This window comes from Lipotes vexillifer, unplaced genomic scaffold (assembly GCF_000442215.2).
Source record: "Lipotes vexillifer unplaced genomic scaffold, Lipotes_vexillifer_v1.1 scaffold207, whole genome shotgun sequence".
NCBI lineage: Eukaryota > Metazoa > Chordata > Mammalia > Artiodactyla > Lipotidae > Lipotes > Lipotes vexillifer.
In genome coordinates, this window is record NW_006784469.1 from 1,469,103 (window position 1) to 1,492,836 (window position 23,734).

The 23,734-nt window shown below is 40.6% G+C and overlaps 1 protein-coding gene across 1 annotated transcript in view; it reads left to right on the forward strand.

The window, feature by feature from the left end:
- DMD (dystrophin) overlaps positions 1 to 23,734 on the forward strand; it is a 1,809,438-nt gene that overhangs the window by 1,392,096 nt on the left and 393,608 nt on the right. Inside the window, exon 54 of the mRNA XM_007456856.1 lies at positions 20,722 to 20,894. Coding sequence (XP_007456918.1) covers positions 20,722 to 20,894 — 173 coding nt within the window. The remainder of the gene's footprint in view (positions 1 to 20,721; positions 20,895 to 23,734) is intronic.

Sequence of the window (23,734 nt, forward strand, 5' to 3'; positions counted from 1 at the left end):
TCCGATTTGGATTCCTTTTATTTCTTTTTTTTTCTCTGATTGCTGTGGCTAAAACTTCCAAAACTGTGTTGAATAATAGTGGTGAGAGTGGGTAACCTTGTCTTGTTCCTGATCTTAGTGGAAATGATTTCAGTTTTTCACCATTGAGGACGATGTTGGCTGTGGGTTTGTCTTATATGGCCTTTATTATGTTGAGGAAGGTTCCCTCTGTGCCTACTTTCTGGAGGGTTTTTATCATAAATGGGTGTTGAATTTTGTCAAAAGCCTTCTCTGCATCTATTGAGATGATCATCTGGTTTATCTCCTTCAGTTTGTTAATATGGTGTATCACGTTGTTTGATTTGCGTATATTGAAGAATCCTTGCATTCCTGGGATAAACCCCACTTGATCATGGTGTATGATCCTTTTAATGTGCTGTTGGATTCTGTTTCCTAGTGTTTTGTTGAGGATTTTTGCATCTGTATTCATCAGTGATATTGGCCTGTAGTTTTCTTTCTTTGTTGCGTCTTTGTCTGGTTTTGTTATCAGGGTGATGGTGGCCTCGTAGAATGAATTTGGGCGTGTTCCTCCCTCTGATATATTTTGGAAGAGTTTGAGAAGGATAGGTGTTAGCTCTTCTCTAAATGTTTGCTAGAATTCGCCTGTGAAACCATCTGGTCCTGGGCTTTTGTTTGTTGGAAGATTTTTAATCACAGTTTCAATTTCAGTGTTTGTGATTGGTCTGTTCATATTTTCTGTTTCTCCCTGGTTCAGTATCGGAAGGTTGTGCATTTTGAAGAATTTGTCCATTTCTTCCAGATTGTTCATTTGGACTCCCAACCACCGCGCCACCAGGGAAGCCCCTGTTGGAAGATTTTTAATCACAGTTTCAATTTCAGTGCTTGTGATTGGTCTGTTCATATTTTCTGTTTCTTCCTGGTTCAGTCTCGGAAGGTTGTGCATTTCTAAGAATTTGTCCATTTCTTCCAGGTTGTCCATTTTATTGGCATAGAGTTGCTTGTAGTAATCTCTCATGATGTTTTGCATTTCTGCAGTGTCAGTTGTTACTTCCCCTTTTTCATTTCTAATTCTGTTGATTTGAGTCATCTCCCTTTTTTTCCTGATAAGTCTGGCTAATGGTTTATGAATTTTGTTTATCTTGTCAAAGAACCAGCTTTTAGTTTTATTGATCTTTGCTATCGTTTCCTTCATTTCTTTTCCATTTGTTTCTGATCTGATCTTTATGATTTCTTTCCTTCTGCTAACTTTGGGGGTTTTTTTTGTTCCTCTTTCTCTAATTGCTTTAGGTGTAAGGTTAGGTTGTTTATTTGAGATGTTTCTTGTTTCTTAAAGTAGGCTTGTATAGCTATAACCTTGCCTCTTAGAACTGCTTTTGCTGCATCCCATAGGTTTTGGGTCATTGTGTTTTCATTGTCATTTGTTTCTAGCTATTTTTTGATTTCCTCTTTGATTACTTCAGTGACCTTTTGGTTGTTAAGTACTGTGTTGTTTAGCCTCCATGTGTTTGTGTTTCTTACAGATTTTTTCCTGTAATTGGTATCTGGTCTCATAGTGTTGTGGTCGGAAAAGATACCTGATATGATTTCAGTTTTGTTAAATTTACCAAGGCTTGATTTGTGACCCAAGATATTATCTATCTTGGAGAATGTTCCATGAGCGCTTGAGAAGAATGTGTATTCTGTTGTTTTTGGATGGAATGTCCTCTAAATATCAGTTAAGTCCATCTTGTTTAATGTTTCATTTAAAGCTTGTGTTTCCTTATTTATTTTCATTTTGGATGATCTGTCCATTGGTGAAAGTGTGATGTTAAAGTCCCCTACTATGATTGTGTTACTGTCGATTTCCTCTTTTAGAGCTGGTAGCAGTTGTCTTATGTATTGAGGTGCTCCTATGTTGGGTGCATAAATATTTACAATTGTTATATTTTCTTCTTGGGTTGATCCCTTGATCATTATGTAGTGTCCTTCCTTGTCTCTTGTAATAGTCTTTGTCTTAAAGTCTGTTTTGTTTGGGATGAGAATTGCTGCTCCAGCTTTCTTTTGATTTCCATTGGCATGGAATATCTTTTTCTATCCCCACACTTTCAGTCTCTGTGTGTCCCTAGGTCTGCAGTGGGTCTCGTGTAGACAGCATATATACAGGTCTTATTTTTGTATCCATTCAGCCAGTGTATGTCTTTTGGTGGGAGCATTTAATCCATTTACATTTAAGGTAATTAGCGATACGTATGTTCCCATTACCATTTTCTTAATTGTTTTGGGTTTATTATTGGAAGTCTTTTCATTCCCTTGTGTTTCTTGCCTAGAGAAGTTCCTTTAGCATTTTTTTTAAAACTGGTTTGGTGGTGCTGAATTCTCTTAGCTTTTGCTTCTCTGTAAAGCTTTTAATTTCGCCTTCAAATCTGAATGGGATCCTTGCTGGGTAGAGTAATCTTGGTTGTAGGTTTTTCTCCTTCATCACTTTAAATATGTCCTGCCACTCCCTTCTGGCTTGCAGAGTTTCTGCTGAAAGATCAGCTGTTAACCTTATGGGGATTCCCTTGTGTGTTATTTGTTGTTTTTCCCTTGCTGCTTTTAATATTTTTTCTTTGTATTTAATTTTTCATAGTTGGTTTAATATGTGTCTTGGCGTGTTTCTGCTTGGATTTATCCTGTATGTGACTCTCTGTGCTTCCTGGACTTGATTAACTATTTCTGTTCTCATATTAGGGAAGTTTTCAAATATAATATCTTCAAATATTGTCTCAGTCTCTTTCTCTTCTTCTTCTGGGACCCCTATAATTCGAATGTTGGTGTGTTTAATGTTGTCCCAGAGGTCTCTGAGATTGTTCTCAATTCTTTTCATTCTTTTTTCTTTCTTCTGCTCTGCCATCGTTCTTTCCACTATTTTATCTTCCAGGTCACTTATCCGTTCTTCTGCCTCAGTTATTCTGCTATTGATTCCTTCTAGAGAATTTTTAATTTCATTTACTGTGATGTTCGTCACTGTTTGTTTGCCCTTTAGTTCTTCTAGTTTCTTGTTAGATGTTTCTTGTATTTTCTCCATTCTGTTTTCAAGATTTTGGATCATCTTTACTGTCATTATTCTGAGCTCCTTTTCAGGTAAACTGTCTATTTCCTCTTCAGTTGTTAGGTCTGGTGGGTTTTTGCCTTGCTCCTTCATCTGCTGTGTGTTTCTCTCTCTTCTCATTTTGCTTAACTTACTGTGCTTGGGGTCTCCTCTTCGCAGGCTGCAGGTTCGTAGTTCCCATTGTTTTTGGTGTCTGTCCCAAGTGGCTACGGTTGGTTCAGTGGGTTGTGTTGGCTTCCTCATGGAGGGTACTAGTGCCTGTGTTCTGGTGGGTGAGGCTGGGTCTTGTCTTTCTGCTGTGCCGGACCACGTCTGGTGGTGTGTTTTGGGGTGTCTGTGGACTTCTTATGATTTTAGGCAGCCTCTCTGCTTATGATGGGGTTGTGTTCCTGTCTTGCTAGTTGTTTGGCATAGGGTGTCCAGCCCTGTAGCTTGCTGGTCGTTGAGTGGAGCTGCGTGTTGACGTTGAGTTAGAGATCTCTGGGAGATTTTCGCCGTTTGATATTCCAGGGAGCTGGGAGGTCTCTTGTGGACCTGTGCCCTGAACTTGGCTCTCCCACCTCAGAGGCACAGCCCTGACGCCTGGCTGGAGCACCGAGAGCCTGTCCTCCCCACGGAAAAAGAGGAAAAAAGAAAAAAATATATATATATATATCGTTGCTCCCAAAGTCCCCCTTCTCAGTTTGGGATGATTCGTTGTCTCTTCAGGTATTCCACGGATGCAGGTGCATCATGTTGATTGTGGAGATTTAATCCTCTACTCCTGAGGCTGCTGGGAGAAATTTCCCGTTTTCTTCTTTGTTGGCACAGCTCCCACGTTTCAGCTTTGGATTTGGACCCGCCTCTGACTCTAGGTCACCTGAGGGCGTCTGTTCTTCACTCAGACAGGACAGGGTTAAAGGAGCAGCTGATTCGGAGGCTCTGACTCACTCAGGCCGGGGGAAGGGAGGGGTACGGATGTGGGGGGAGCCTGCGGCGCCAGAGGCCGGCGCGACGTTGCAGCAGCCTGAGGCGCGCCGTGCGTTCTCCCGGGGAAATTGTCCCTGGATCACGGGACCCTGGCAGTGGCGGGCTGCATAGGCTCCCAGGAGGGGAGGTGTGGAGAGTGAGCTGTGCTCGCACACAGGCTTCTTGGTGGCGGCAGCAGCAGCCTTAGCATCCCATGCCCGTCTCTGGGGTCCGTTCTGATAGCCGCGGCTCGCGCCCGTCTCTGGAGCTCCTTTAAGCAGCGCTCTTAATCCCCTGTCCTCGCGCACCAGGAAACAAAGAGGCAAGAAAAAGTCTCTTGCCTCTTCGGCAGGTCCAGACGTTTCCCCGGACTCCCTCCCAGCTAGCCGTGGTCCACCAACCCCCTGCAGGCTGTGTTCACACCACCAACCCCAGTCCTCTCCCTGGGATCCGACTGAAGCCCGAGCCTCAGCTCCCAGCCCCGCCTGCCCCAGCGGGGGAGCAGACAAGCCTCTTGGGCTGGTGAGTGCCGGTCGGCACCGATCCTCTGTGCGGGAATCTCCCCGCTCTGCCCTCCGCGCCCCTGTTGCTGTGCTGTCCTCCGCGGCTCCGAAGCTCCCCGCTCCGCCTCCCGCAGTCTCCGCCCGCGAAGGGGCTTCTAGTGTGTGGAAACCTTTCCTCCTTCACAGCTCCCTCCCACTGGTGCAGGCCCCGGCCCTATTCTTTTGTCTGTGTTTATTCTTTTTTCTTGTGCCCTACCCAGGTACGTGGGGAGTTTCTTGCCTTTAGGGAGGTCTGAGGTCTTCTGCCAGCGTTCAGTAGGTGTTCCATAGGAGTTGTTCCACATGTAGATGTATTTCTGATGTATTTGTTGGGAGGAAGGTGATCTCCGCGTCTTACTCTTCCGCCATCTTGAAGCTCCTCCTTCAGCTTTCTTTTGATTTCCGTTTGCATGGAATATCTTTTTCCATCCCCTCGCTTTCAGTCTGTATGTGTCCGTAGGTCTGAAGTGGGTCTCTTGTAGACAGCATGTATATGGGTCTTGTTTTTGTGTCCATTCGGCAAGCCTTTGTCTTTTGGTTGGAGCATTTAATCCGTTCACGTTTACGGTAATTATCCATATGTATGTTCCTATGACCATTTTCTTAATTGTTTTGGGTTTGTTCTTGTAGGTCCTTTTCATCTCTTGTGTTTCCCACTTAGAGAAGTTCCTTTAGCATTTGTTGTAGAGCTGGTTTGGTGGTGCTGAATTCTCTTGGCTTTTGCTTGTCTGTAAAGCTTTTGATTTCTCCGTTGAAGCTGAATGAGATTCTTGCCGGGTAGAGTAATCTTGGTTGTAGGTTCTTCCCTTTCATCACTTTAAGTATATCTTGCCACTTCCTTCTGGCTTGTTAGAGTTTCTGCTGAGAAATCAGCTGTTAACCTTATGGGAGTTCCCTTGTATGTTATTTGTCGTTTTTCCCTTGCTGCTTTCAATAATTTTTCGTTGTCTTTAATTTTTGCCTAGTTGATCACTATGTGTCTTGGCGTGTTTCTCCTCGGGTTTCTCGTGTATGGGACTCGCTGTGCTTCCTGGACTTGGGTGGCTATTTCCTTTCCCATGTTAGGGAAGTTTTCGACTATAATCTCTTCACATATTTTCTCGGGTCCTTTCTCTCTCTCTGCTCCTTCTGGGACCCCTATAATGTAAATGTCATTGCGTTTAATGTTGTCCTAGAGGTCTCTCAGGCTGTCTTCATTTCTTTTCATTCTTTTTTCTTTAGTCTGTTCCCCAGCAGTGAATTCCTCCATTCTGTCTTCCGGGTCACTTATCCGTTCTTCTGCCTCAGTTGTGTCTGCTATTGATTCCTGCTAGTGTAGTTTTCATTTCAGTTTTTGTATTGTTCATCTCTCTTTGTTTGTTCTTTAATTGTTCTAGGTGTTTGTTAAATATTTCTTGCATCTTCTCAATCTTTGCCTCCATTCTTTTTCCGAGGTCTTGGATCATCTTCACTATCATTATTCTGAATTCTTTTTCTGGAAGGTTGCCTCTCTCCACTTCATTTAGTTGTTTTTCTGGGGTTTTATCTTGTTCCTTCATCTGGTACATAGCCCTCTGCCTTTTCATCTTGTCTGTCTTTCTGTGAATGTGGTTTTTGTTCCACAGGCTGCAGGATTGTAGTGCTTCTTGCTTCTGCTGCCTGCCCTCTGGCAGATGAGGCTATCCATCCCGTTTTAATAAGCCCTCCAGGTGATTCTCAAGCTCGCTCAAGTTTGAGAACCACTCTGCTAGACAGAACACCAGTACGTGATGAAAACTCATATTCACAGACATATGTGGATGACATAGAGAAACCAGACCTCTCTCTCCTGCCTCCCATGGACCTTCCCCTCTGGCCACATAGAGTTACTCAGCTCTGACTTGTATTCTTATTTTGAGCTTTACTCATGCCTTTCCCTCTACGTCAAATTTCGTTTTCCTACGTCTCTCCTGGTCAGCTCCTACTCATCCCTCAAGACCCTAGTGTCATTTGTGTGATGGCATCTGCTAATCTTGGCAGTAAGGCTAATTGCTCTGTGTTCTCATAGGGCTGTCTGCTTTAACAGTCTTCCGTGGGTTGTGTGTTTGTTTAAGACTTTTTCAGGAAACTGTGGACCCCTTGAAATAAGAAACTTATATCTTATGGTTTTATAAGTATTTTCAGGTATAGTTTAGGAGAGACCCCTATCTTTCTGCCAGTCCACAAGAGGGAATAATCAGACAGCCAGAAAGGAGCAGGACTCTGACAGAACCAAGTAGAATTCTTGTTTAGCAAGTCTCTTTATTTTCTACTCAAGATAACATTAATTGTTACACATTACCCCCATTGCCTTCTCAGTCCCCTATTGGTGAGGTTGTTTCATTTTGTTTTTCTGTTAAACTCTAAACCATATCAGAAATTTGAGCAGAGATTCACTAAAACGATGCAGTTCCTCTGCCCCTTTCTGTGAAGAGTGGACCAAAAACATTTGTCCATGGTAAAGCACTGTGGACGTGACCTGTTTACCACTTCTCTTTCTTGGGGTAACTAGACTTCTACATTTGTAATCAAGATCAGTGACAATGATGAAATCCAAGTGAAAAGTTTCCTTTCTTGCCTCGGAGCACTATGAGGCAGATTTCAACTCTTCTGTAACAGATATTACCATATAGCTCCCATGTAAAAATTCGTATTCTGTAAAATAAATCTGCAAAGACATCCTTTCCTCTGTTCTAGTTCTTTATGAAAACTTATATAGTTTATCTTATGGGCATAGAAAGACCTGAGCCTTCCCGTACCTTACTCTTCTGGTGATAGTTTTAAATTTTATTTTAATTTAATTTAATTTTTTCTTGGTGGTATATTTTATTTTTTAATTTTTAGTTGTTTTTTATTGGAGTAAAATTGCTTTACAGTGTTGTTAGTTTCTGCTGTACAGTTAAGTGAATCAGCTGTATGTCTACCTGTATCCCCTCCCTCTTGGACCTCCCTCCCAACGCTCCGTCCCACCCAACTAGGTCGTCACAGAGCACCGAGCTGAGCTCCCTGTGCTATACAGCAGGTTCCCACTAGCTGTCTATTTTACACATTGTAGTGTATTTATGTCAAACCTAATCCCCCAGTTCATCCCACCCTCCCCTTCCCCACTGTGTCCACATGTCCATTCTCTACATCTGCGTCTCTATTCCTGCCCTGCAGATAGGTTCATCTGTACCATTTTTCTAGATTCCACATATATGCATTAATATGAAGTATTTGTTTTTCTCTTTCTGGCTTACTTCACTCTCTATGACAGACTCTTGGTCCATCCACCTCACTACAAATAGCTCAGTTTCATTTCTTTTTATGGCTGAGTAATATTCCATTGTATATATGTGCCACATCTTCTTTATCCATTCATCTGTGGACGGACACTTAGGTTGTTTCCATTTCCTGGCTATTGTAAACAGAGCTGCAGTGAACATTTTGGTACATGACTCTTTTTGAATTATGGTTTTCTCAGGGTATATGCCAAGTAGTGGGATTGCTGGGTCGTATGGTAGTTCTGTTCGTAGTTTTTTAAGGAACCTCCGTACTTTTCTCCATAGTGGCTGAACCAGTTCACATTCCCACCAGCAGTGCAAGAGCGTTCCCTTTTCTCCACACCCTCTCCAGCATTTATTGTTTGTAGATTTTTTGATGATGGCCATTCTGACTGGTGTGAGGTGATACCTCATTGTATTTTTGATTTGCATTTCTCTAATAATCAATGATGTTGAACATCTTTTCATGTGCCTCTTGGCCATCTGTATGTCTTTTATGGTGAAATGATAGCTTTTTTAAATCCACATGTTCTCAGATGAAAGAAGCATCGTCTCATCGCCAGAGGCCTAGAATGCCCTGGGATTGTTTCAGTAAGATGTTCAGTTCTGAACTAAATGCTTTGGGAAGGATTAGTAGGTATTTAATAGAAAACTCATGAATGAGTTTCTGGGCTCAGCAGAGTAGGTTCCAGGAATGAAAAAGTATCCAAGATATTTTACCAGATAACTTTTTTAAATTTAGTTTTCTCATCTATGTCATGTTTCCTTTGGCAGATATGCCCGTGTTACCTACCTTTATATTAATGTCCACTTACTTAACCCTTTCTTTTTCCTTTCCCTTACAGACTAAAAAAAGAGTAATTGTCCTTTCCCATCACTATCCACTCTATTCCATGAGAGAAGAAAGCTAAATAGGGTGAAGTAACTCCCTAGACACAGAAGAACCATTACACTCTCCAGAAGAAGTAATTTTGTCTACTTGGTAGTAGATAGAAATTAACTCACCAAAGAACACCAGGGAATCAGACCCAATTATGTCAGCAGGACTTGAGTTAACATCCTGATTCTAGAACCTTCTTTAGCATTCAAACTTTATGGATACCTATATTTCATTTTAAAGGTAATATTTCTAAGCTTTAGGCTGAGTACCCATAAATGAATACAGTTGTGTCCAATGTGTGTTTGTACATTACTTGGAAATTGTCCTCCTATTTAAAGTGAAAGAAAATATAGAAATGTCTTAGATTTATTACATCATTAACCTTTTCTAAACAGTTACCTCAGTGCAGGGTTGTTTTGTGGTTGTGGCAGGATATTATGAGGGTTTTTTGGGGAGTGGGAGATAGAATAAAGTTGTTGTTCCACATTTACAACATCTATAATTAAAACAAGCCAGAGGAAATTAGCTACATGGCTCTTATGATTTCTAGTGTATTAGCAAAAATAATTGTGGCACTTTGCCATATGTTCTTGCCTTCTTACAGATTGCTGTTGGAATAAGATGAGACTTGACATCAACTAATTGCTTATTTCTAATACACGATCTTGAACTACAGTGTTTCTCTAGAGGAAAAAGAAGCTCTGTGACAAAGAGATTCAGGAAATAAGAGCTTTTCTAACTTTTAACTCTATACGTAATACAGACAAATTGTATAAATAAATCTAACCAGATGTGTTGGTCCATGGGAAGACAGTTGCCTATTTTAAGAATAAGAATGTATTTTGTTTGTTTAGAGCCCTTCAAAATGATGAAAGGTATTAGTTCTGAGTTGACTGAGGAGGAATGAATAAGTTAATACCTAGCTGGAGAGTAATTCCATTGCCTAGCTATTCTACTCAGAGCATTGCAATATGTTTCTCAATCCAAATAGCTCACATATGCCTTAATGAGTTAATTATTGTATTGCATTACCTGTAGCCCAAGTCAGAATTCACCTGCTTTCTATCTGAAAGGTAGGGGAGGAATGGGGGGCAGTAGAAAAAGAAAGAACAAATTCAGACAGATCTGTACTGTAATCCTGCTTCTGCCACATGAGAGCTGTGGGATTTGGACAAGTTATTTCATCTCTCCAAATTATAGTTTCCTCAGTTGGAGGCTGAGAAAGCCTACTTTGTAGAGTCGATGTAAAGGATTTATAAGAGGTATTAAGTATTAGTTTCCTGCCCCATTTCATCCCTCTACTCCACCCTCACCCCCCCCCCCCACACACACACCATCATGGCTCTGCAGTAATAAATGTTGCAGTGTTGAAAAGGCCCATCTGTTCTTTCTCCGATAAGGATAGTTATCTTCAAACAGGCTGATTCCTGCACATAATACAGAATACAAAATGGAAAGTACCCTCAACATTTCATATGTGGTTGTCTCTATGAATTAAATGTGCAATCTAGAATTTACGTATAAAGACATTTCAAGATGACCATTGGCAGTGATCTCCTGAAAGATGTCTCATGTAGGAAATGCTCACCCGATTATGAGCAATGAAGCAGTATAACAGTACCTGAAAAAGTATTGCAACACAGTATGGGTCTTTTAAATGAGTTTTAGATGTATTAGTAAAAAAGAAAACTCAGCCTGTCTAGGGACTGATTTTATCTTCTGTCACCAACATTATGAAGGCATGCCATTCTTTTTCGTAACTCAAATACTAAGCCAAATGAATACAGACATTAGTTCCCCACTGGGTCCGTGGCCTCTTAACTTTAAAAACATCCAATGCAGTATTATTCTACCTACGCTTTTTCAGTATTTTGTGTCCTTTAAAACTTACTCCTGCATATTTTGGGAATGCCTAATAGGATATATTTTAGGTAGGAGTGTCCTGATCCTGTATGCAGCTTTGGTATCAGTGCCTTAGCCTTGTCATTGTACTTTACTTGGCACCAGGAGGTGAGTGTGTGCATATGTGTGTTTGAAACACAGCATCTATAATGTTTGTCTTGCTCCTTATGGAACTTAAAATAACATTTTTATCTTTAAAATGCTTTTGTGAGTAGTTATCGCTTGGCCGAATTCTACCTTCCAAAGGTAGAGCAAGAGAAGGATGAAATTGAGTCACACATGCAGCTGTTTCTGTAATTTATGAGCACTCCAGGGGCATAGCATCCCTCTTCCTTGCATCCTCTCTGTTGCTGGAGCCACTGCTGTTTTGATTCATGAATGGCTGGGCAAACTTCCTGTTTCCATTCTCTCCCTGCTGCCGTTTACCTTGAAAACTGCCCCCTAAATAATCATTTTCAAATCCTTTTTTGACTATGTCATGCCTGCCCTGGAACCTGCAGTGGGATCTTATAGGATCACATACAATCTCCAGGCTGCTTTCAAATCTCTCACTGTCCACTCTGTACCCTTTGAACCCAGTTGTTGACCCTTCACAGCACCACTACCTCTTAGATCCTGCCTCCGTTTCTGGCTCTCATCCCTGTGCATTTGGTATTCATTTTCCTTGAAATGGCCCCACGTCTTCTTGGCTATCAAGCTTGGAGTCGTGGAGGAAGGGGAGAGGGGTCCGGAGGGGTACAATTTTAATGAAAGCTCTCAATAGATCAGGCATTAAGTTAGCATTTAGTTGCTCTACCCACATCACTTCATCTAATCTTTGCCTAAACCTTATACGGTAGATAGTATTAGCCCTATTTATGGTTGGAAAAACACAGGCTTTGAAGTATTTTAAAATGTGTGCCAAATCACAAAACTAGCCACCGGAGGAACTTTAGAATCTTAAGGGATCTTATGACACTGAAGACTGGGCCCTTTCCACTGTGCAGTACTTTGTCCCAATCTATGTTAACTACCCCCATCCACTCCAGGCTTTAAGACATACCCATGTCTTTTTGTACTCTAGTTATGTGGACCTTTGTAACTCTTCCTCAACTGCTTCAAATCAGATTCCCCACGTAGAGTATAAACTCTAAACATAAGAAAAACATTAAAAAATCATCCCCCAAACCCTCCCTTTGATCCTTTATCCCCTTCGGGTGCTATCTTTTTTTTCATCTAAACTCGGTAAACTTTTCAATAGTTCTGTGTGTTCAGTTAACCTCCTTAAGTCTTCTTACTCTTACATCTATTTCTTCCTCTCCTCTGAAAGTGTTCATATCAAGGTGACCAATGACCTTCCTTGTTGCCAAATCCAGTAGACAGTGTTCTGTTCTAATGTAACCAATCTCTTAACAGTGTTTGACACTGTTGCCTGCCCCTTTCTTTTTGAAACCCTCCCATCTCTCTTGGTTGCTATGACACCATAATTTCTTAGTTTTTCTCCTACTTCTTTGGCTCCTCCTTTTCTGTCTCCTTTGCTAGGTGGTCTACCCCTACCTCATCTCTGGATGTTGGCAGCCCTCAGGACGTGGTCCAAGCGCCCTTTTTCTTCTCTCTCTCTTCTTTCTCCCTAAGTATGCTTACCCATTCCTATGGTCTTAGTATCAGTAAGCCAAATGATCCCAAATTCTTCAAGTCAGCCCAGACCCCGGCTCTGAGTTTCATATATGTATTTGAAACCTCCGCTTGAATGATTCACAGTCATTTTAAAGCGTGACATGTGACTACAACGCAAAACTGACTTTTCCCACGGCTTTCACCGTTTCCGTAAATGACACTACCATCTGTTGTTCAAGTCAGGAATTTGGAGTTACCATTGAGATATCCGTTTCCTTTATTCTCATCATCCAGTCCATTAGTATGTGTAAGAAATCCAACATCCAAATTATATCTCACATCAGTCCACTTCTCTCCTTCTGCAGTCACCCGAGTCCAGGCCACCTTTATCTCTTGCCTGGATTAGAGGCCCTGGCCTCTAACTGGTCTTTTTGTTTCCTCTCCTGCCTTCGTTAATCTCCACATAGCAATGTAGTGACTCATTTAAAGCCTAAATGATAACATGTCACTACCCAGCTTTAAAAAGCTGCTGTTGTTTTCCATTGCACTGGAAATAAAATTCAAGCTCCTTACCACGGGACTTCAAGGCCCCACGTTATCTGAAGCCTCTCTTACCTCATCTCCAGCCACATTTCTTTCTTGGGAAGTTTTAGCCAAGATCTTTCCTATCACAGAGCTGATGCAAAGGTCTGCCCTCTTACTTGGGAGGACTCCTGTGCCCTTGGGTTTTCCTATAACTGGTGTCTTCTCATCTTTCAAGTCTCAGCTGACGCTGAACCTTCTCTCAGAGATGTTCCTTGACCACCATAACCGAAGAGCACCCACCACCACCATATGTACACCGTTATTACTCTTATCGTAGCCCCCCTATTTGTTACCTCCAGAGTATTTTCTTATTTGACTGAATACTTGTTTGTCTGTTTACCATGTTTCTCCCCTGTTCATCCTATTTCTCCCCTGTTCATCTTATGTCTCCTTTTATCCTTTTATGCTGTGAACTTCAAAAAGGCAGAGGTTTGGGGTTTTATCACCACTGCAGACCTGGGTGCTAATATATTAAATATTAGTGGGAGGGAGGAAGGAAAGAGAAGAAGGGAGGGAGGAGTGAAGGGAGGAATTAAGGCCTGGGACTACCCCTTTCTCACAACATAGGTATTCCCACAGCTCCTATTGAAATCTTGGAGTTAAAATAGGTACCTAATGCATGTTTGTGTGATGGATAAGTAGGCAGACTCTTTTGCACTGTGACAGAATAAAAAGAAACGAGGACAAACAAGATGCAGAAGCGAAAAGATATGTCCCTTATCCAACCTAGTATATCTGAAATGAGCTCTTCAATTTGAAAAAAGTAATTTTCAGAATAGAGTAAACCAGAGGGTCAGACAAGAAGAGAAAGCATCACGTGTTACGGGAGTTTGGGATTGCTTAAGGCAGTCTGACAAATGGGATTTTGCTCCGTTTCCTCTGGGGTAATCCACCCTAGGCTGGGCATTTTTAAAGATTAGATTTTGAAATAAAGTTTTGCACCTGGCAATGTACTGAGGCAGGAGAACATATCCCTTCTCTCCACTGTTGTGGTGCTTAAATGTGAGAATTTTTGAACAAGATATGAAAGCAAAGACAACAAACCCTGCAGGATAATAGTCTCTGAGAACCTTAATAACAGCCATTTTTAAAGCAAAGCCTGTGGACTCCTAAATCCATAGCTGCTCGTTTAAGAGGCATTGCGATGCAGTGGACCTGAAAACACACTCCTTATCTACCTAGAGCAACCAGGCTCCAAGCCAAACGGCAGTCCTCAAATTAACTCTTGTTTATCTCAGGATGACAACTCTCTTGCTTTTAAAAGAAATGCAATGGCCACAGATAGAAGAGAAAAAAGGAGGCACACCCACTGTGAATCTGTATCCAACTGCATTTCCTGTGCGAGAGTTAGGAACCTCTGGCGGTTAGATTAGAATCCTTATAAAGTCAAGATTGTGAGTCCAGTTCCTTTTAATGGGTGCTTCTCAAAAATCCATTAGGAAGGATAATTCTGTTTCGTTTTCCTAGTTTTAATTTCCAATCCATAACAGACTGATACTTTTGTAACACGCAATGAGTTACTTTTAAAAATTACAAAAACCAGACACAAAATGCAAGCCCATGCTTTTTATTTTTAGATTGCTGTAAACGTTTCTAAAGATTTACTCTCAATTTCTGTTCTCATGATGGACTCTGTGTGTGTGTGTGTGTGTGTGTGTGTGTGTGTGTGTGTGTGTGTACTCCAAAACCTCAAGTATTTAGAGCCAGTGTTTAACAAATCATGTTGGGTAACCAAGCTAAGGGAGTTTTACTTTTGCATGTTTGTTTTTGTTTTATTTAACTTCTTTAAAGCATCAAGACCTTTTCAGAATAACTACGTTGGGTAAATTCATCTAAAGAGTTTTACATACACTGCTTTCTTCTTAGCATAAATCTACCTTTTTCTGGCTCGTTCAGGATCATTCACATTACTTAGTTTGCTTTGCTTTAAAGTTAGGTGATGCCTTCAAGGGCTAATAATATATGTAGGGCTATTAGTTTTCACACTTGTGTGACCCTGGTCAACTCTGAGTGCCTGCAGCTCCTTTTACACCTTTCTGGTTCTCTGTCAGGTGTCACTTCTTGCTGCTCTCAGTTTAGCCCTTAAGGATTACTTCTCTCCATTTTGGATCTTCTGTTTCTGACCTTTTAAGTTCTTAGAAATCAGAACATCACTTTTCTTTTTTTTTTTTCCTATTAAGCTTATTTGAATTAGGCAAAAATTACCAGTAAAGAGGAACTAATGACCTTATCATTATTCACATACTAATTGCTTTCAGAAGAGATTAGAGATGGTGTGTCCGTAATGATTAATTTTGTGGGGAGATTTGGTCACTTATTCTTCCTGCATCTTTTTGTTTGTTTTATTGCTTACATTCAAGATAAGGAGGTTATCTTTTTTTACTTTTATTATTTTATTTTATTTTTTTGTGGTATGCGGGCCTCTCACTGTTGTGGCCTCTCCCGTTACGGAGCACAGGCTCCGGATGCGCAGGCCCAGTGGCCATGGCTCACGGGCCCAGCCGCTCCGCGGCATGTGGGATCCTCCCAGACCGGGGCATGAACCCGTGTCCCCTGCACCGGCAGGCGGACTCCCAACCACTGCGCCACCAGGGAAGCCCCGAAGTTATCATTTGATGAGTTCTTTTTTAGAGACAAATAGTTCCGTATACATAGGAAAGAGAATATGTGGAATCTATTATCCCTGATGTTTTGGAATAGTATCATAACCATTTGTTTGGATAATAAAAAGAGGTGTGTAGTAGTAACTAATTCTTGGCATCTTCCTTCTTTATTTTTCGTCTTATAAAAGTAAGACTGTCATAACTTTGCATATTCTTCCCTGGTTGTCTTACTACTTTCGATCACCATGGATCCTTCTACTTGTCAAATGAGATGGTACAAATTTAATCAATAATCTCATCTTTGTCCTTTACTTTTCTTTATAAACTTCTGTTCTCAGTAGCTTCCTGAAAGAAGGTCTTTATCCTACTTAGTTTAAGGACATCGACTATATTCTACCTGTTTCTTCTCAACACTCATTGTCTATTCCAATCAGGCCGTGCAGTTCATTGTACCTGCTCGTAATCCAAACTCCTTGCCACGTTTTTGCCATTTCCAGGCTTTTCTCACTTGGAATGCTCTCTTCCTCTTCCCTTCACCTTTCTCAATCCTATCCATCCTTCAAGGCTCAAACGAAGTTCCATGACTTTGTAAAGTCTATTTCTATCACTTTTTTCCCACACTGATTCTCTTATAATAGAAATCCGTACATTAGCTATTACTCATTAAAGGCTTATTGTGTTCTAGATGATGTCCAAAGTATTTTACAGAGATTATGCCATGTAATATTCAAAATAACCCAGCAGGTAGGTATTATTATTTAATATTTAGTGAAGCCAAGGAGATTAAAGAGTCTAAACTTATGCAGCTAATAAGGGAAAGAGAAGGAAGAGACGAGAATTATGTCTGTTTAACTGCACTTTCCCATTAGTTTTCCCTGGAGGCTGAGAAAGGGGACTTATGACAGAAGTAGGCTAGATGCTCAGAAAAGAAGGAATGGTGAGATTTGAAAATGCTCTCCAGGAAACACAATACTGCCTACTCCTACAACTGCCTTGTAAGCATATAAGCATACTGCTTGCCTCACATCTGAACTTTCTTGATATTCACAGTTGAAATTTGCTCCATAATTATACGTAACTCTAGGCTGTATGTCTCTTTCTGAGGGGAGGGGCTGCATATTATTTTTCCATTGGCACCCATTTTCTCAATTATTTTATGCTCTCTCTCTTGTATTGGATATATCTGTCCACTACTTTAGGCGTGTTTAACAGTCTCCATATTAATAAGACCGTAAAGCTACTCTTTGAGTACTGGAAACAATGTTAGTCTGCCTTGTGCTAGGTTTGCTGAAATTTAAGCAGGAGTATTATTAATAGGAGACATTTTTTAATTAATAGGAAAAAACTCAGAGGTGATATAGCCTAGTGGGTAAGAGCCCAGTCCCTGGAGTCTGATGGCCTGGGTTTGAAATTTCGCTGCATGGTTTATTAGCTGTGTGACCTTGTGCATTTTTTACTGAACCTCTCTGTAATTTCATTCTCTTATGTGTGAAGAAGGTATTAATAATGCCTGCCCTGGAGAGTTACTGAGAAGATTAAATGAGCTCATGTGTATACAGTGCTTTAGACAAGTGTCTGTTGTAAAGGAAGTCTTAACATATGTTGTCGCTGTTGCTGCTGCTTCTGTTGTTATGTAACAAATCCTTTTTCCCTATTCATTAGTTATTGTTCTTCCTGAAGAATACAGTCACAAAAAGAAGAGAAAACTTACATTGATCGTAGCAACTAAGGCTTGAGGGATCTTTTCTCGTTAGGTCAGAAGTGAAATAAAACTACTAAAAAATATCTGTGAAAATTACTTTTTGTCCAGATTGGGTCTCCTCTGAGAACTCGATTCTCCATTCTAACCTCCTCCTTTTCTGGGGCCCCTGAGTCCAAGGTTAATCTTAGGATAAATGCCATCATGGTAATTTATGCAAATATGAGTGTGTTCCTTGCTAAGTGCCCTGTCAATGTCTTCCTCCCCACCTAGGACTCATGCTGCCTACATGTACTAAAAAATCTCCACTATAGCAGGCTAACTTCCTAAAGAAAGCCTCATGGTCCTCACCGATACTCACCTCCCTTTTAGAGCAACCTACCTGAGTCCTGTAGCTTGACGGAATCCCTGCCAGCCCGCCATCCCAAAGGAGCATGGCCAAACTACGTTTATGCTGATATGTCAGGTCATGACTTCCTGTAATGTTCACACAACTCTTCTAGACAAAGGAGTGAATTACTGCTCGGAGAATTTCTGTTCTGGCAGCGGGGATATTTTGTAGCAGACTTTTTCCAGTGCAAATAATTTTTTCTCACAGGTGGTCCCACATGCGCAATTGCAAAATGAAAAGTGAACAGGGTAGTCAGGATTCCATTTTTCATTTTGAACAAATCAATCCACGTGGGTGAAGTTTAATCAAAATCAGTAATGCCATCTTTCCGTGTGCTTTAACCTCAGTGGTTGTTGTTTCCCCTTGTTAGCAGTAGCCTTGTTCAGCTTCGGTAACTGCTGTCTGTTATAGCCAGTGCTTACAGCAGCGAATGGTGTGTGGAGACAGCCTAAGATCTTCTAGGGTCAAAGGAACTGGATCCATTGCCCACATTTAACACTTTTGGCAAGTCAGTTAAACATCTCTGAGCCTCGGTGCTCTCATCTGTAAAAGAGAGAAAATATTATGTGGTTCACTGGGTAAGGAGTAGGAATAAGTACAGCGATACACGTTTAAGTGCTTTGTAAACCGTAAAGCCCTTTACTATGCGTGTGTCCTTTGCTGCTCTACACTACCATCATAAACTAGAGAAGTAATACTGAGTTAAGAGCTACCTTCCTGCCAATGCTAAGACTTCACTTCAGCTACTTCTGAATTTCCAAGGGGAGAAATTTTAATCCGAGTATGTATGAGGTTTGGCAGGAAATTCTCAATGTGTAGTTGATAAAATGAATGACTTAAACAAAAAGTGCATACTAGATTTTAGAAAAAGTAAAGGCATAACCGTCTCTTGCCTTCCTCTTAGATTTCCCACAGTGCTAAGGCTAGACAAATAACCAGTCCTCAGCAAGCACTGGTTTATCAATTTTATATTCATTTCTTTCTCGATGATACAACAGAGATGTTTAAATTCAGGGCAACGTAAGTGGCAAAGATGAAAATTAGCAAATTTCCTGAATCAACATCCTATTTGTGCTTGGGAGGACCTCATTTATTCAGCAAAGTATTGATGACTTCACGATACACATAATCTTAAGGAACTATTGATTGAACCTGGGTCTCTGCTATAAATGCAGGACCTAAAAATTCAAATGTACTATCATGTATATGCATGCTAATGTAGAAAGCTGATTGTATTAGTCAAAATATCTTAATTTGTTGACAACAAAAGGTTTGGTCTTAATTCCTTAAGTGTGTACTCTGAGGCCAAGTTTTAGGTAGCAAACCACATACAACAAGAAGAAAAGTAAGGTAAAAGAGAGAAGTGGGGGCATTATCTTGATAACTTGGATCTGTTTGGTTTTTATTCCTGAATTATCTAGATATATTAACCTCAATTTTCTCTTTCACTGAACAAGCAGCAAATTCAGCAGGGTATGTTTTTCCATGTAGGTACACAAAGATAAATTGGATATATATTTGATCAAGCTCCATTCAGCAAGAAGCCCAATACTGGTTTTCCATCACATCAGCTAGTTTCAGAATCAGGCTACTTCCTTCCAAAACAAGCCTGTTTTTGATGGGATAAAGATAGATGCTCCTCGATATGTTTTAGTATTTCTATTCTTTCAACTCCAGATGGGGTTTATCCATATTCCCCTCCTGTCTTCCAGTCGAAGGCAATGAGACAGAATTCTCTTTAGAGTCCATCGGTGATACTTTGGCTGCCAGAAACAGTGACAGGAGACATTCATCGTCCATCTCCCTGCATCTAAGAGGCTGTGACTGAAAACACAGGCCACTTCTTCAGACTTTGTAACATGTTATTGCTGCCACTTTTCCTTCCTTACTTTAGAAGAGTAACTTAATTCAATTTTAGAAAGGGGGGGGGGGAATCTTCTAGTTACACAGATCCATCCATTTGTTCGGAGCTTCAGAATGAATTTTTAAACTTGTTAAACAGAAGCATACAAATCTCTAAAAGCAAGTCAGATAATGTACAAAGCCTCCATTCATTGTGTAGGCAGAAAGGAATGCTGGTACCCGGCAGCTCTCTAAGGAATGTTCCTTTGGCTTTGACCATTCTGCTGGGAACAAGGAGGGAAACACATATAGAAAATGAATTTATAATGTCTCTGGCTTATAATGGAAAAATGATAAGAAAAGTTGGCTGTTTAATATAAACTATCAGTTGCATATTCCAGGCCTCCTCTCTTTGAGGTCCCTCCCACATCCACAGGCCTGGCTACCGTTTAGTGAGGAGTACAAAGTGGCTGTTTATTATTATTGACTGGTGAGGCCTGTGGTCTGAAATTCATTCTGTCAACAGAATGTAAGCAAAGTTGGCATTTTAAAGCAGGGCTCTTTCAGTCGCTGGGTTTTCTCGGGATTGCTATGCAACAGGATCAGTGCTGTAGTCCCCGGTTCAAGCTGAAAATGTTACACAGGAAGACATACCATGTAAAGGTCAGATTCTTCTACTATGATAATTTTCTTGATCTGTGTATATGCAACTGAGGTTGAAATCATCACTTCTTATCAAAGTCCTATGGACTTTCCACCTGTTGAGCCTAAAAATGTGATGGTATTTTAAATGGGAAGTCTTACTAATAAATGTATGGTGCTGTAATAATTGTGTGATGCTGTTTTACCAAGGTGAACTTAATGTGTATTGTCAAGAAGATTCTCTCCTATGATCAAATCCCATTAATGTGCTGGTGCTATGGACCAAGTACAGCCTTGTTTATTAGTCTCTCCATGCTTTTGTGGTCCGAGTCAATTCTACAGATTACTGTGTGCTTGGAAAATATGACTTGACCCACAGTGTAATACAGTGATTGGCCCTGTGGTGCACTTTATCACGGAGTTTTATTTCCTGTCACTTCCATGAAACAATGTATTTTTTCCATGGACTAGAAGACATAAGTTATGAAATTTATAAAGTTACAAATGTATTATGTTCCGATTCATAATCTCAAGGAATAAATTTATTATACCTAATTAGATGCCCACTTTCAATCTACAGGACGACATAGAGAGATGAGACACCAAGAAAAGTGAGTTGGAGGTGTATCTTCTTGTTAGTTGAACCAATTGAAATCCCTTTTGAGCTAATTGTCTATTTTTTTGCAGTTCTCCAAATTCACAGTCACAGCCGGTCTCTTTTGTTTGGTAATTCTGCGTGTGTTCTTCCTGATGCCCTGTAGGACCTCCAAGGAGAAATCGAAGCTCACACAGATATCTATCACAACCTGGATGAAAACGGCCAAAAAATCCTGAGATCCCTGGAAGGTTCTGATGATGCGGTTCTGTTACAAAGACGTTTGGATAACATGAACTTCAAGTGGAGCGAGCTGAGGAAAAAGTCTCTCAACATTAGGTAAGAAAAGATCCGGAACAACAAAAAAAGGCCAGAAATGAATTAAAATGGCAACATGCCCCTCACTTTCCTAGCACAAGTAGCTAATATCTCATATGTTTATGTAAATCCCCCAATTTCAGAATGATTTATTTTATTTTGAATAAATGAATCATTTATTTGCTCAGTATGGAGATGATACTTGAGGGTTCAGATGAGATTAGAATGGTGCTATGTTATAACCACGGGAGACATACTTATTAAGACATTAGAGTGAATTCAAATGAGGAACACAGCTATACTGATTTCATAGTGTTCTCTCTTGGCTTATCACAGGGTTATTCAAAAAATGATAAAACTAACGTCTGTTTATTATGGAATTATTTCTTTGGCATTATTCTAATTGCATGTGAGGGCCTTCTTTAAATACCCATAATACGTTATAATTAACATTTTAAAGGAGACCTCGCCATAGCTCCCACAGCCAAGGAGAGATTATAACAACTGCCTGCCTTTTGCTTCCTCTCAGATTGTGTTACCATATGCCCTGTAAACTAAGCCTTTAGCTGTTCTGTACACACCTGTTTTGTACTTTGCCCTTTCGTGCGTCGCAACATTCTCTTGAGAAGTTAATGAAGGTGTCTCAGCGTTGTTGTAAGGAGGGCAGAGTGAAGCTCTTGCTGTACCTGTTTGGCACCAGTTCAGTGGAGGGGCAAAGAGCAGAGAGAGGAAGTGAAATGCCCAGGGTCACCTAAGTGGCATGGGAGGTACAGGGAGTGGAAGTCAGGCTTCCTGCTTTCTAATCAGTTGCTTTGCCTAACTCACGTCTCTTTATAAAAGTACGTTGTGTTTTCTTCTGTGTCTAGAGAAGCAGTGGTAGTGGAGGGAGGTAGAAGAGGACTAGTGGAATGCACTCAACACTGGGAGTTCTTACTACCTCTAGGTCGTAAGATTACAGGAGGGAGATGACTTTTCTTCTTTATAGCTCTTCTAAGTTGTCCCAAATTTGGACATAGAGTATCTTTACTTCTATAAATGAGGCAAAAATATAAATGAAATTTATTCATTTGAAAGCACTCTTGTAGAAATCTGCACGTAATATGACAGAATAATGATGATAGCACCTCACACTTACATGGTGTGAGCATCACATACTGTGCAGTGTCACGGGCACTTTAGATTTGTCCACCCATTTGATGCTCTCAGCAACTCTAAGAGTTAGATTGTATTATTATCCTCTCTTTGCGTTTGAAGAAAGTAACACACGGAGTGGCTAAATAACTTCCCCGAGGTCACTTAGTTAGTAAGTGGCAGATCTAAGATCTGAACACAGGGAGTCTGGCTCCAGAGTCTGAGCTTTGAACAGTTGTATTATGCCTTAGAGTATAAAGGAAGGAGAAGGTAAGACCCACCTAACTTTTACACATAAACACGTAATAAGTGAAAGGATGAAACAGAAGAGCAGATTTCTGGGAGGAGGAAAGGATTTACTTTTATTTCTGTGGTTTTCCCCCCGAATTTGCACCCTAGCTTCCAAGACACTCATTTTTATCTCCCTTTTTGATCCATGAATTTTGTATTGATGTGTCGGTGATGAGTTGTGGGCAGCAACGGGCGATGGCATTTTCAAAGATAGGGAGGCTCCATTCGCGTTCTATAGCTTCACCTCTCAGAGAGGTGAGTGTGTGTAACGACACCGGCCACTTTCATAACATCTGTCATTACAAAGGAATGAAACTTGTGAGATGGGAAAGATATCGGTAGATAAAGGAAAGAAAAGAAAGTTATTCTTTTTTTCGGGAGGGAAAAAGAAAGGTGCTATAACTGTTCTGAACGTCACTCAGTGCCTTTTCTCTCTTCATGTGAACTTGATGAAATAAAAGGAGGATTGAAAGCGGCAAACAGCACGTCAGCCAAAATATGGGCTCTTCATTCTCAGCAATTTCCCATAAGCCGGCTACCGCAGTTTAATTCTTGCTGTCACTAATCAAGTAGAAAACAGTTACCTTAGCTCATCTACGGTACTGCAAATTCTAGAATTTAAATACTCAGATCAGCGGTTTTGGCTTTTGAGTAGGCCTCTCGAATAATACAGAATGTGTTATCCACACTCACTTATAAAAAGCGAGGAAGTAATTCTTCACATCAAAGCAATTCGGTTTATTTCCTGACGCTTGGTTGAAATAAGGCCGTCAGTCAATCCGTACTGAATGGCAGGGTTCAGCTGAGAGAAGCACAGTAGAGGTAGTAATTGGGGATTGTTATGAAATAGGATAGATGAACCCTGGAAGAGTTACGTACCGAACCATCAGTGACACATAAGCTTGCATTGCCAATCTAGTCAGTTCCTCTGTCGCCGTTATTTTGTAGTGGAAAGTCACCACAATTTAAAACAAACTTCCAAAGGTACCCTGGAGAAACATCCCTGTGTTTACCTAAACTATGACATATTATACTAAAAAATTCCAGTTGTTCATTATTTCATAAGAGATTCTGAAGCCATTTTCATATTTCAAAATATAAAAACATTAGCGCTTAATTTCACAGGTATCCATTTTTTAATGAGAAAAAATTGAGTCTGAACAAAAATGATTCTGAAGTTTCCCTTTGTGTTCCATTGACTCATAAGCGGTATCGTTGTGCTTGCAGATCTAAGTCCACGTTATGTCTTTTACCCTCCACTTAATTTCCTTCTGCCCTGTCTTTCTCGTCTTGTGATTGTGGTTCTTATTGATTGATTGATTGATTGATTGATTGAAGTCTTCATCATGTCATTCCATATTGATAGATTTGGCACTCTTTCTTTACATATTGGGACCGTCCATTACACATTTACAAAAATATTCTTCCTTGGACACTCT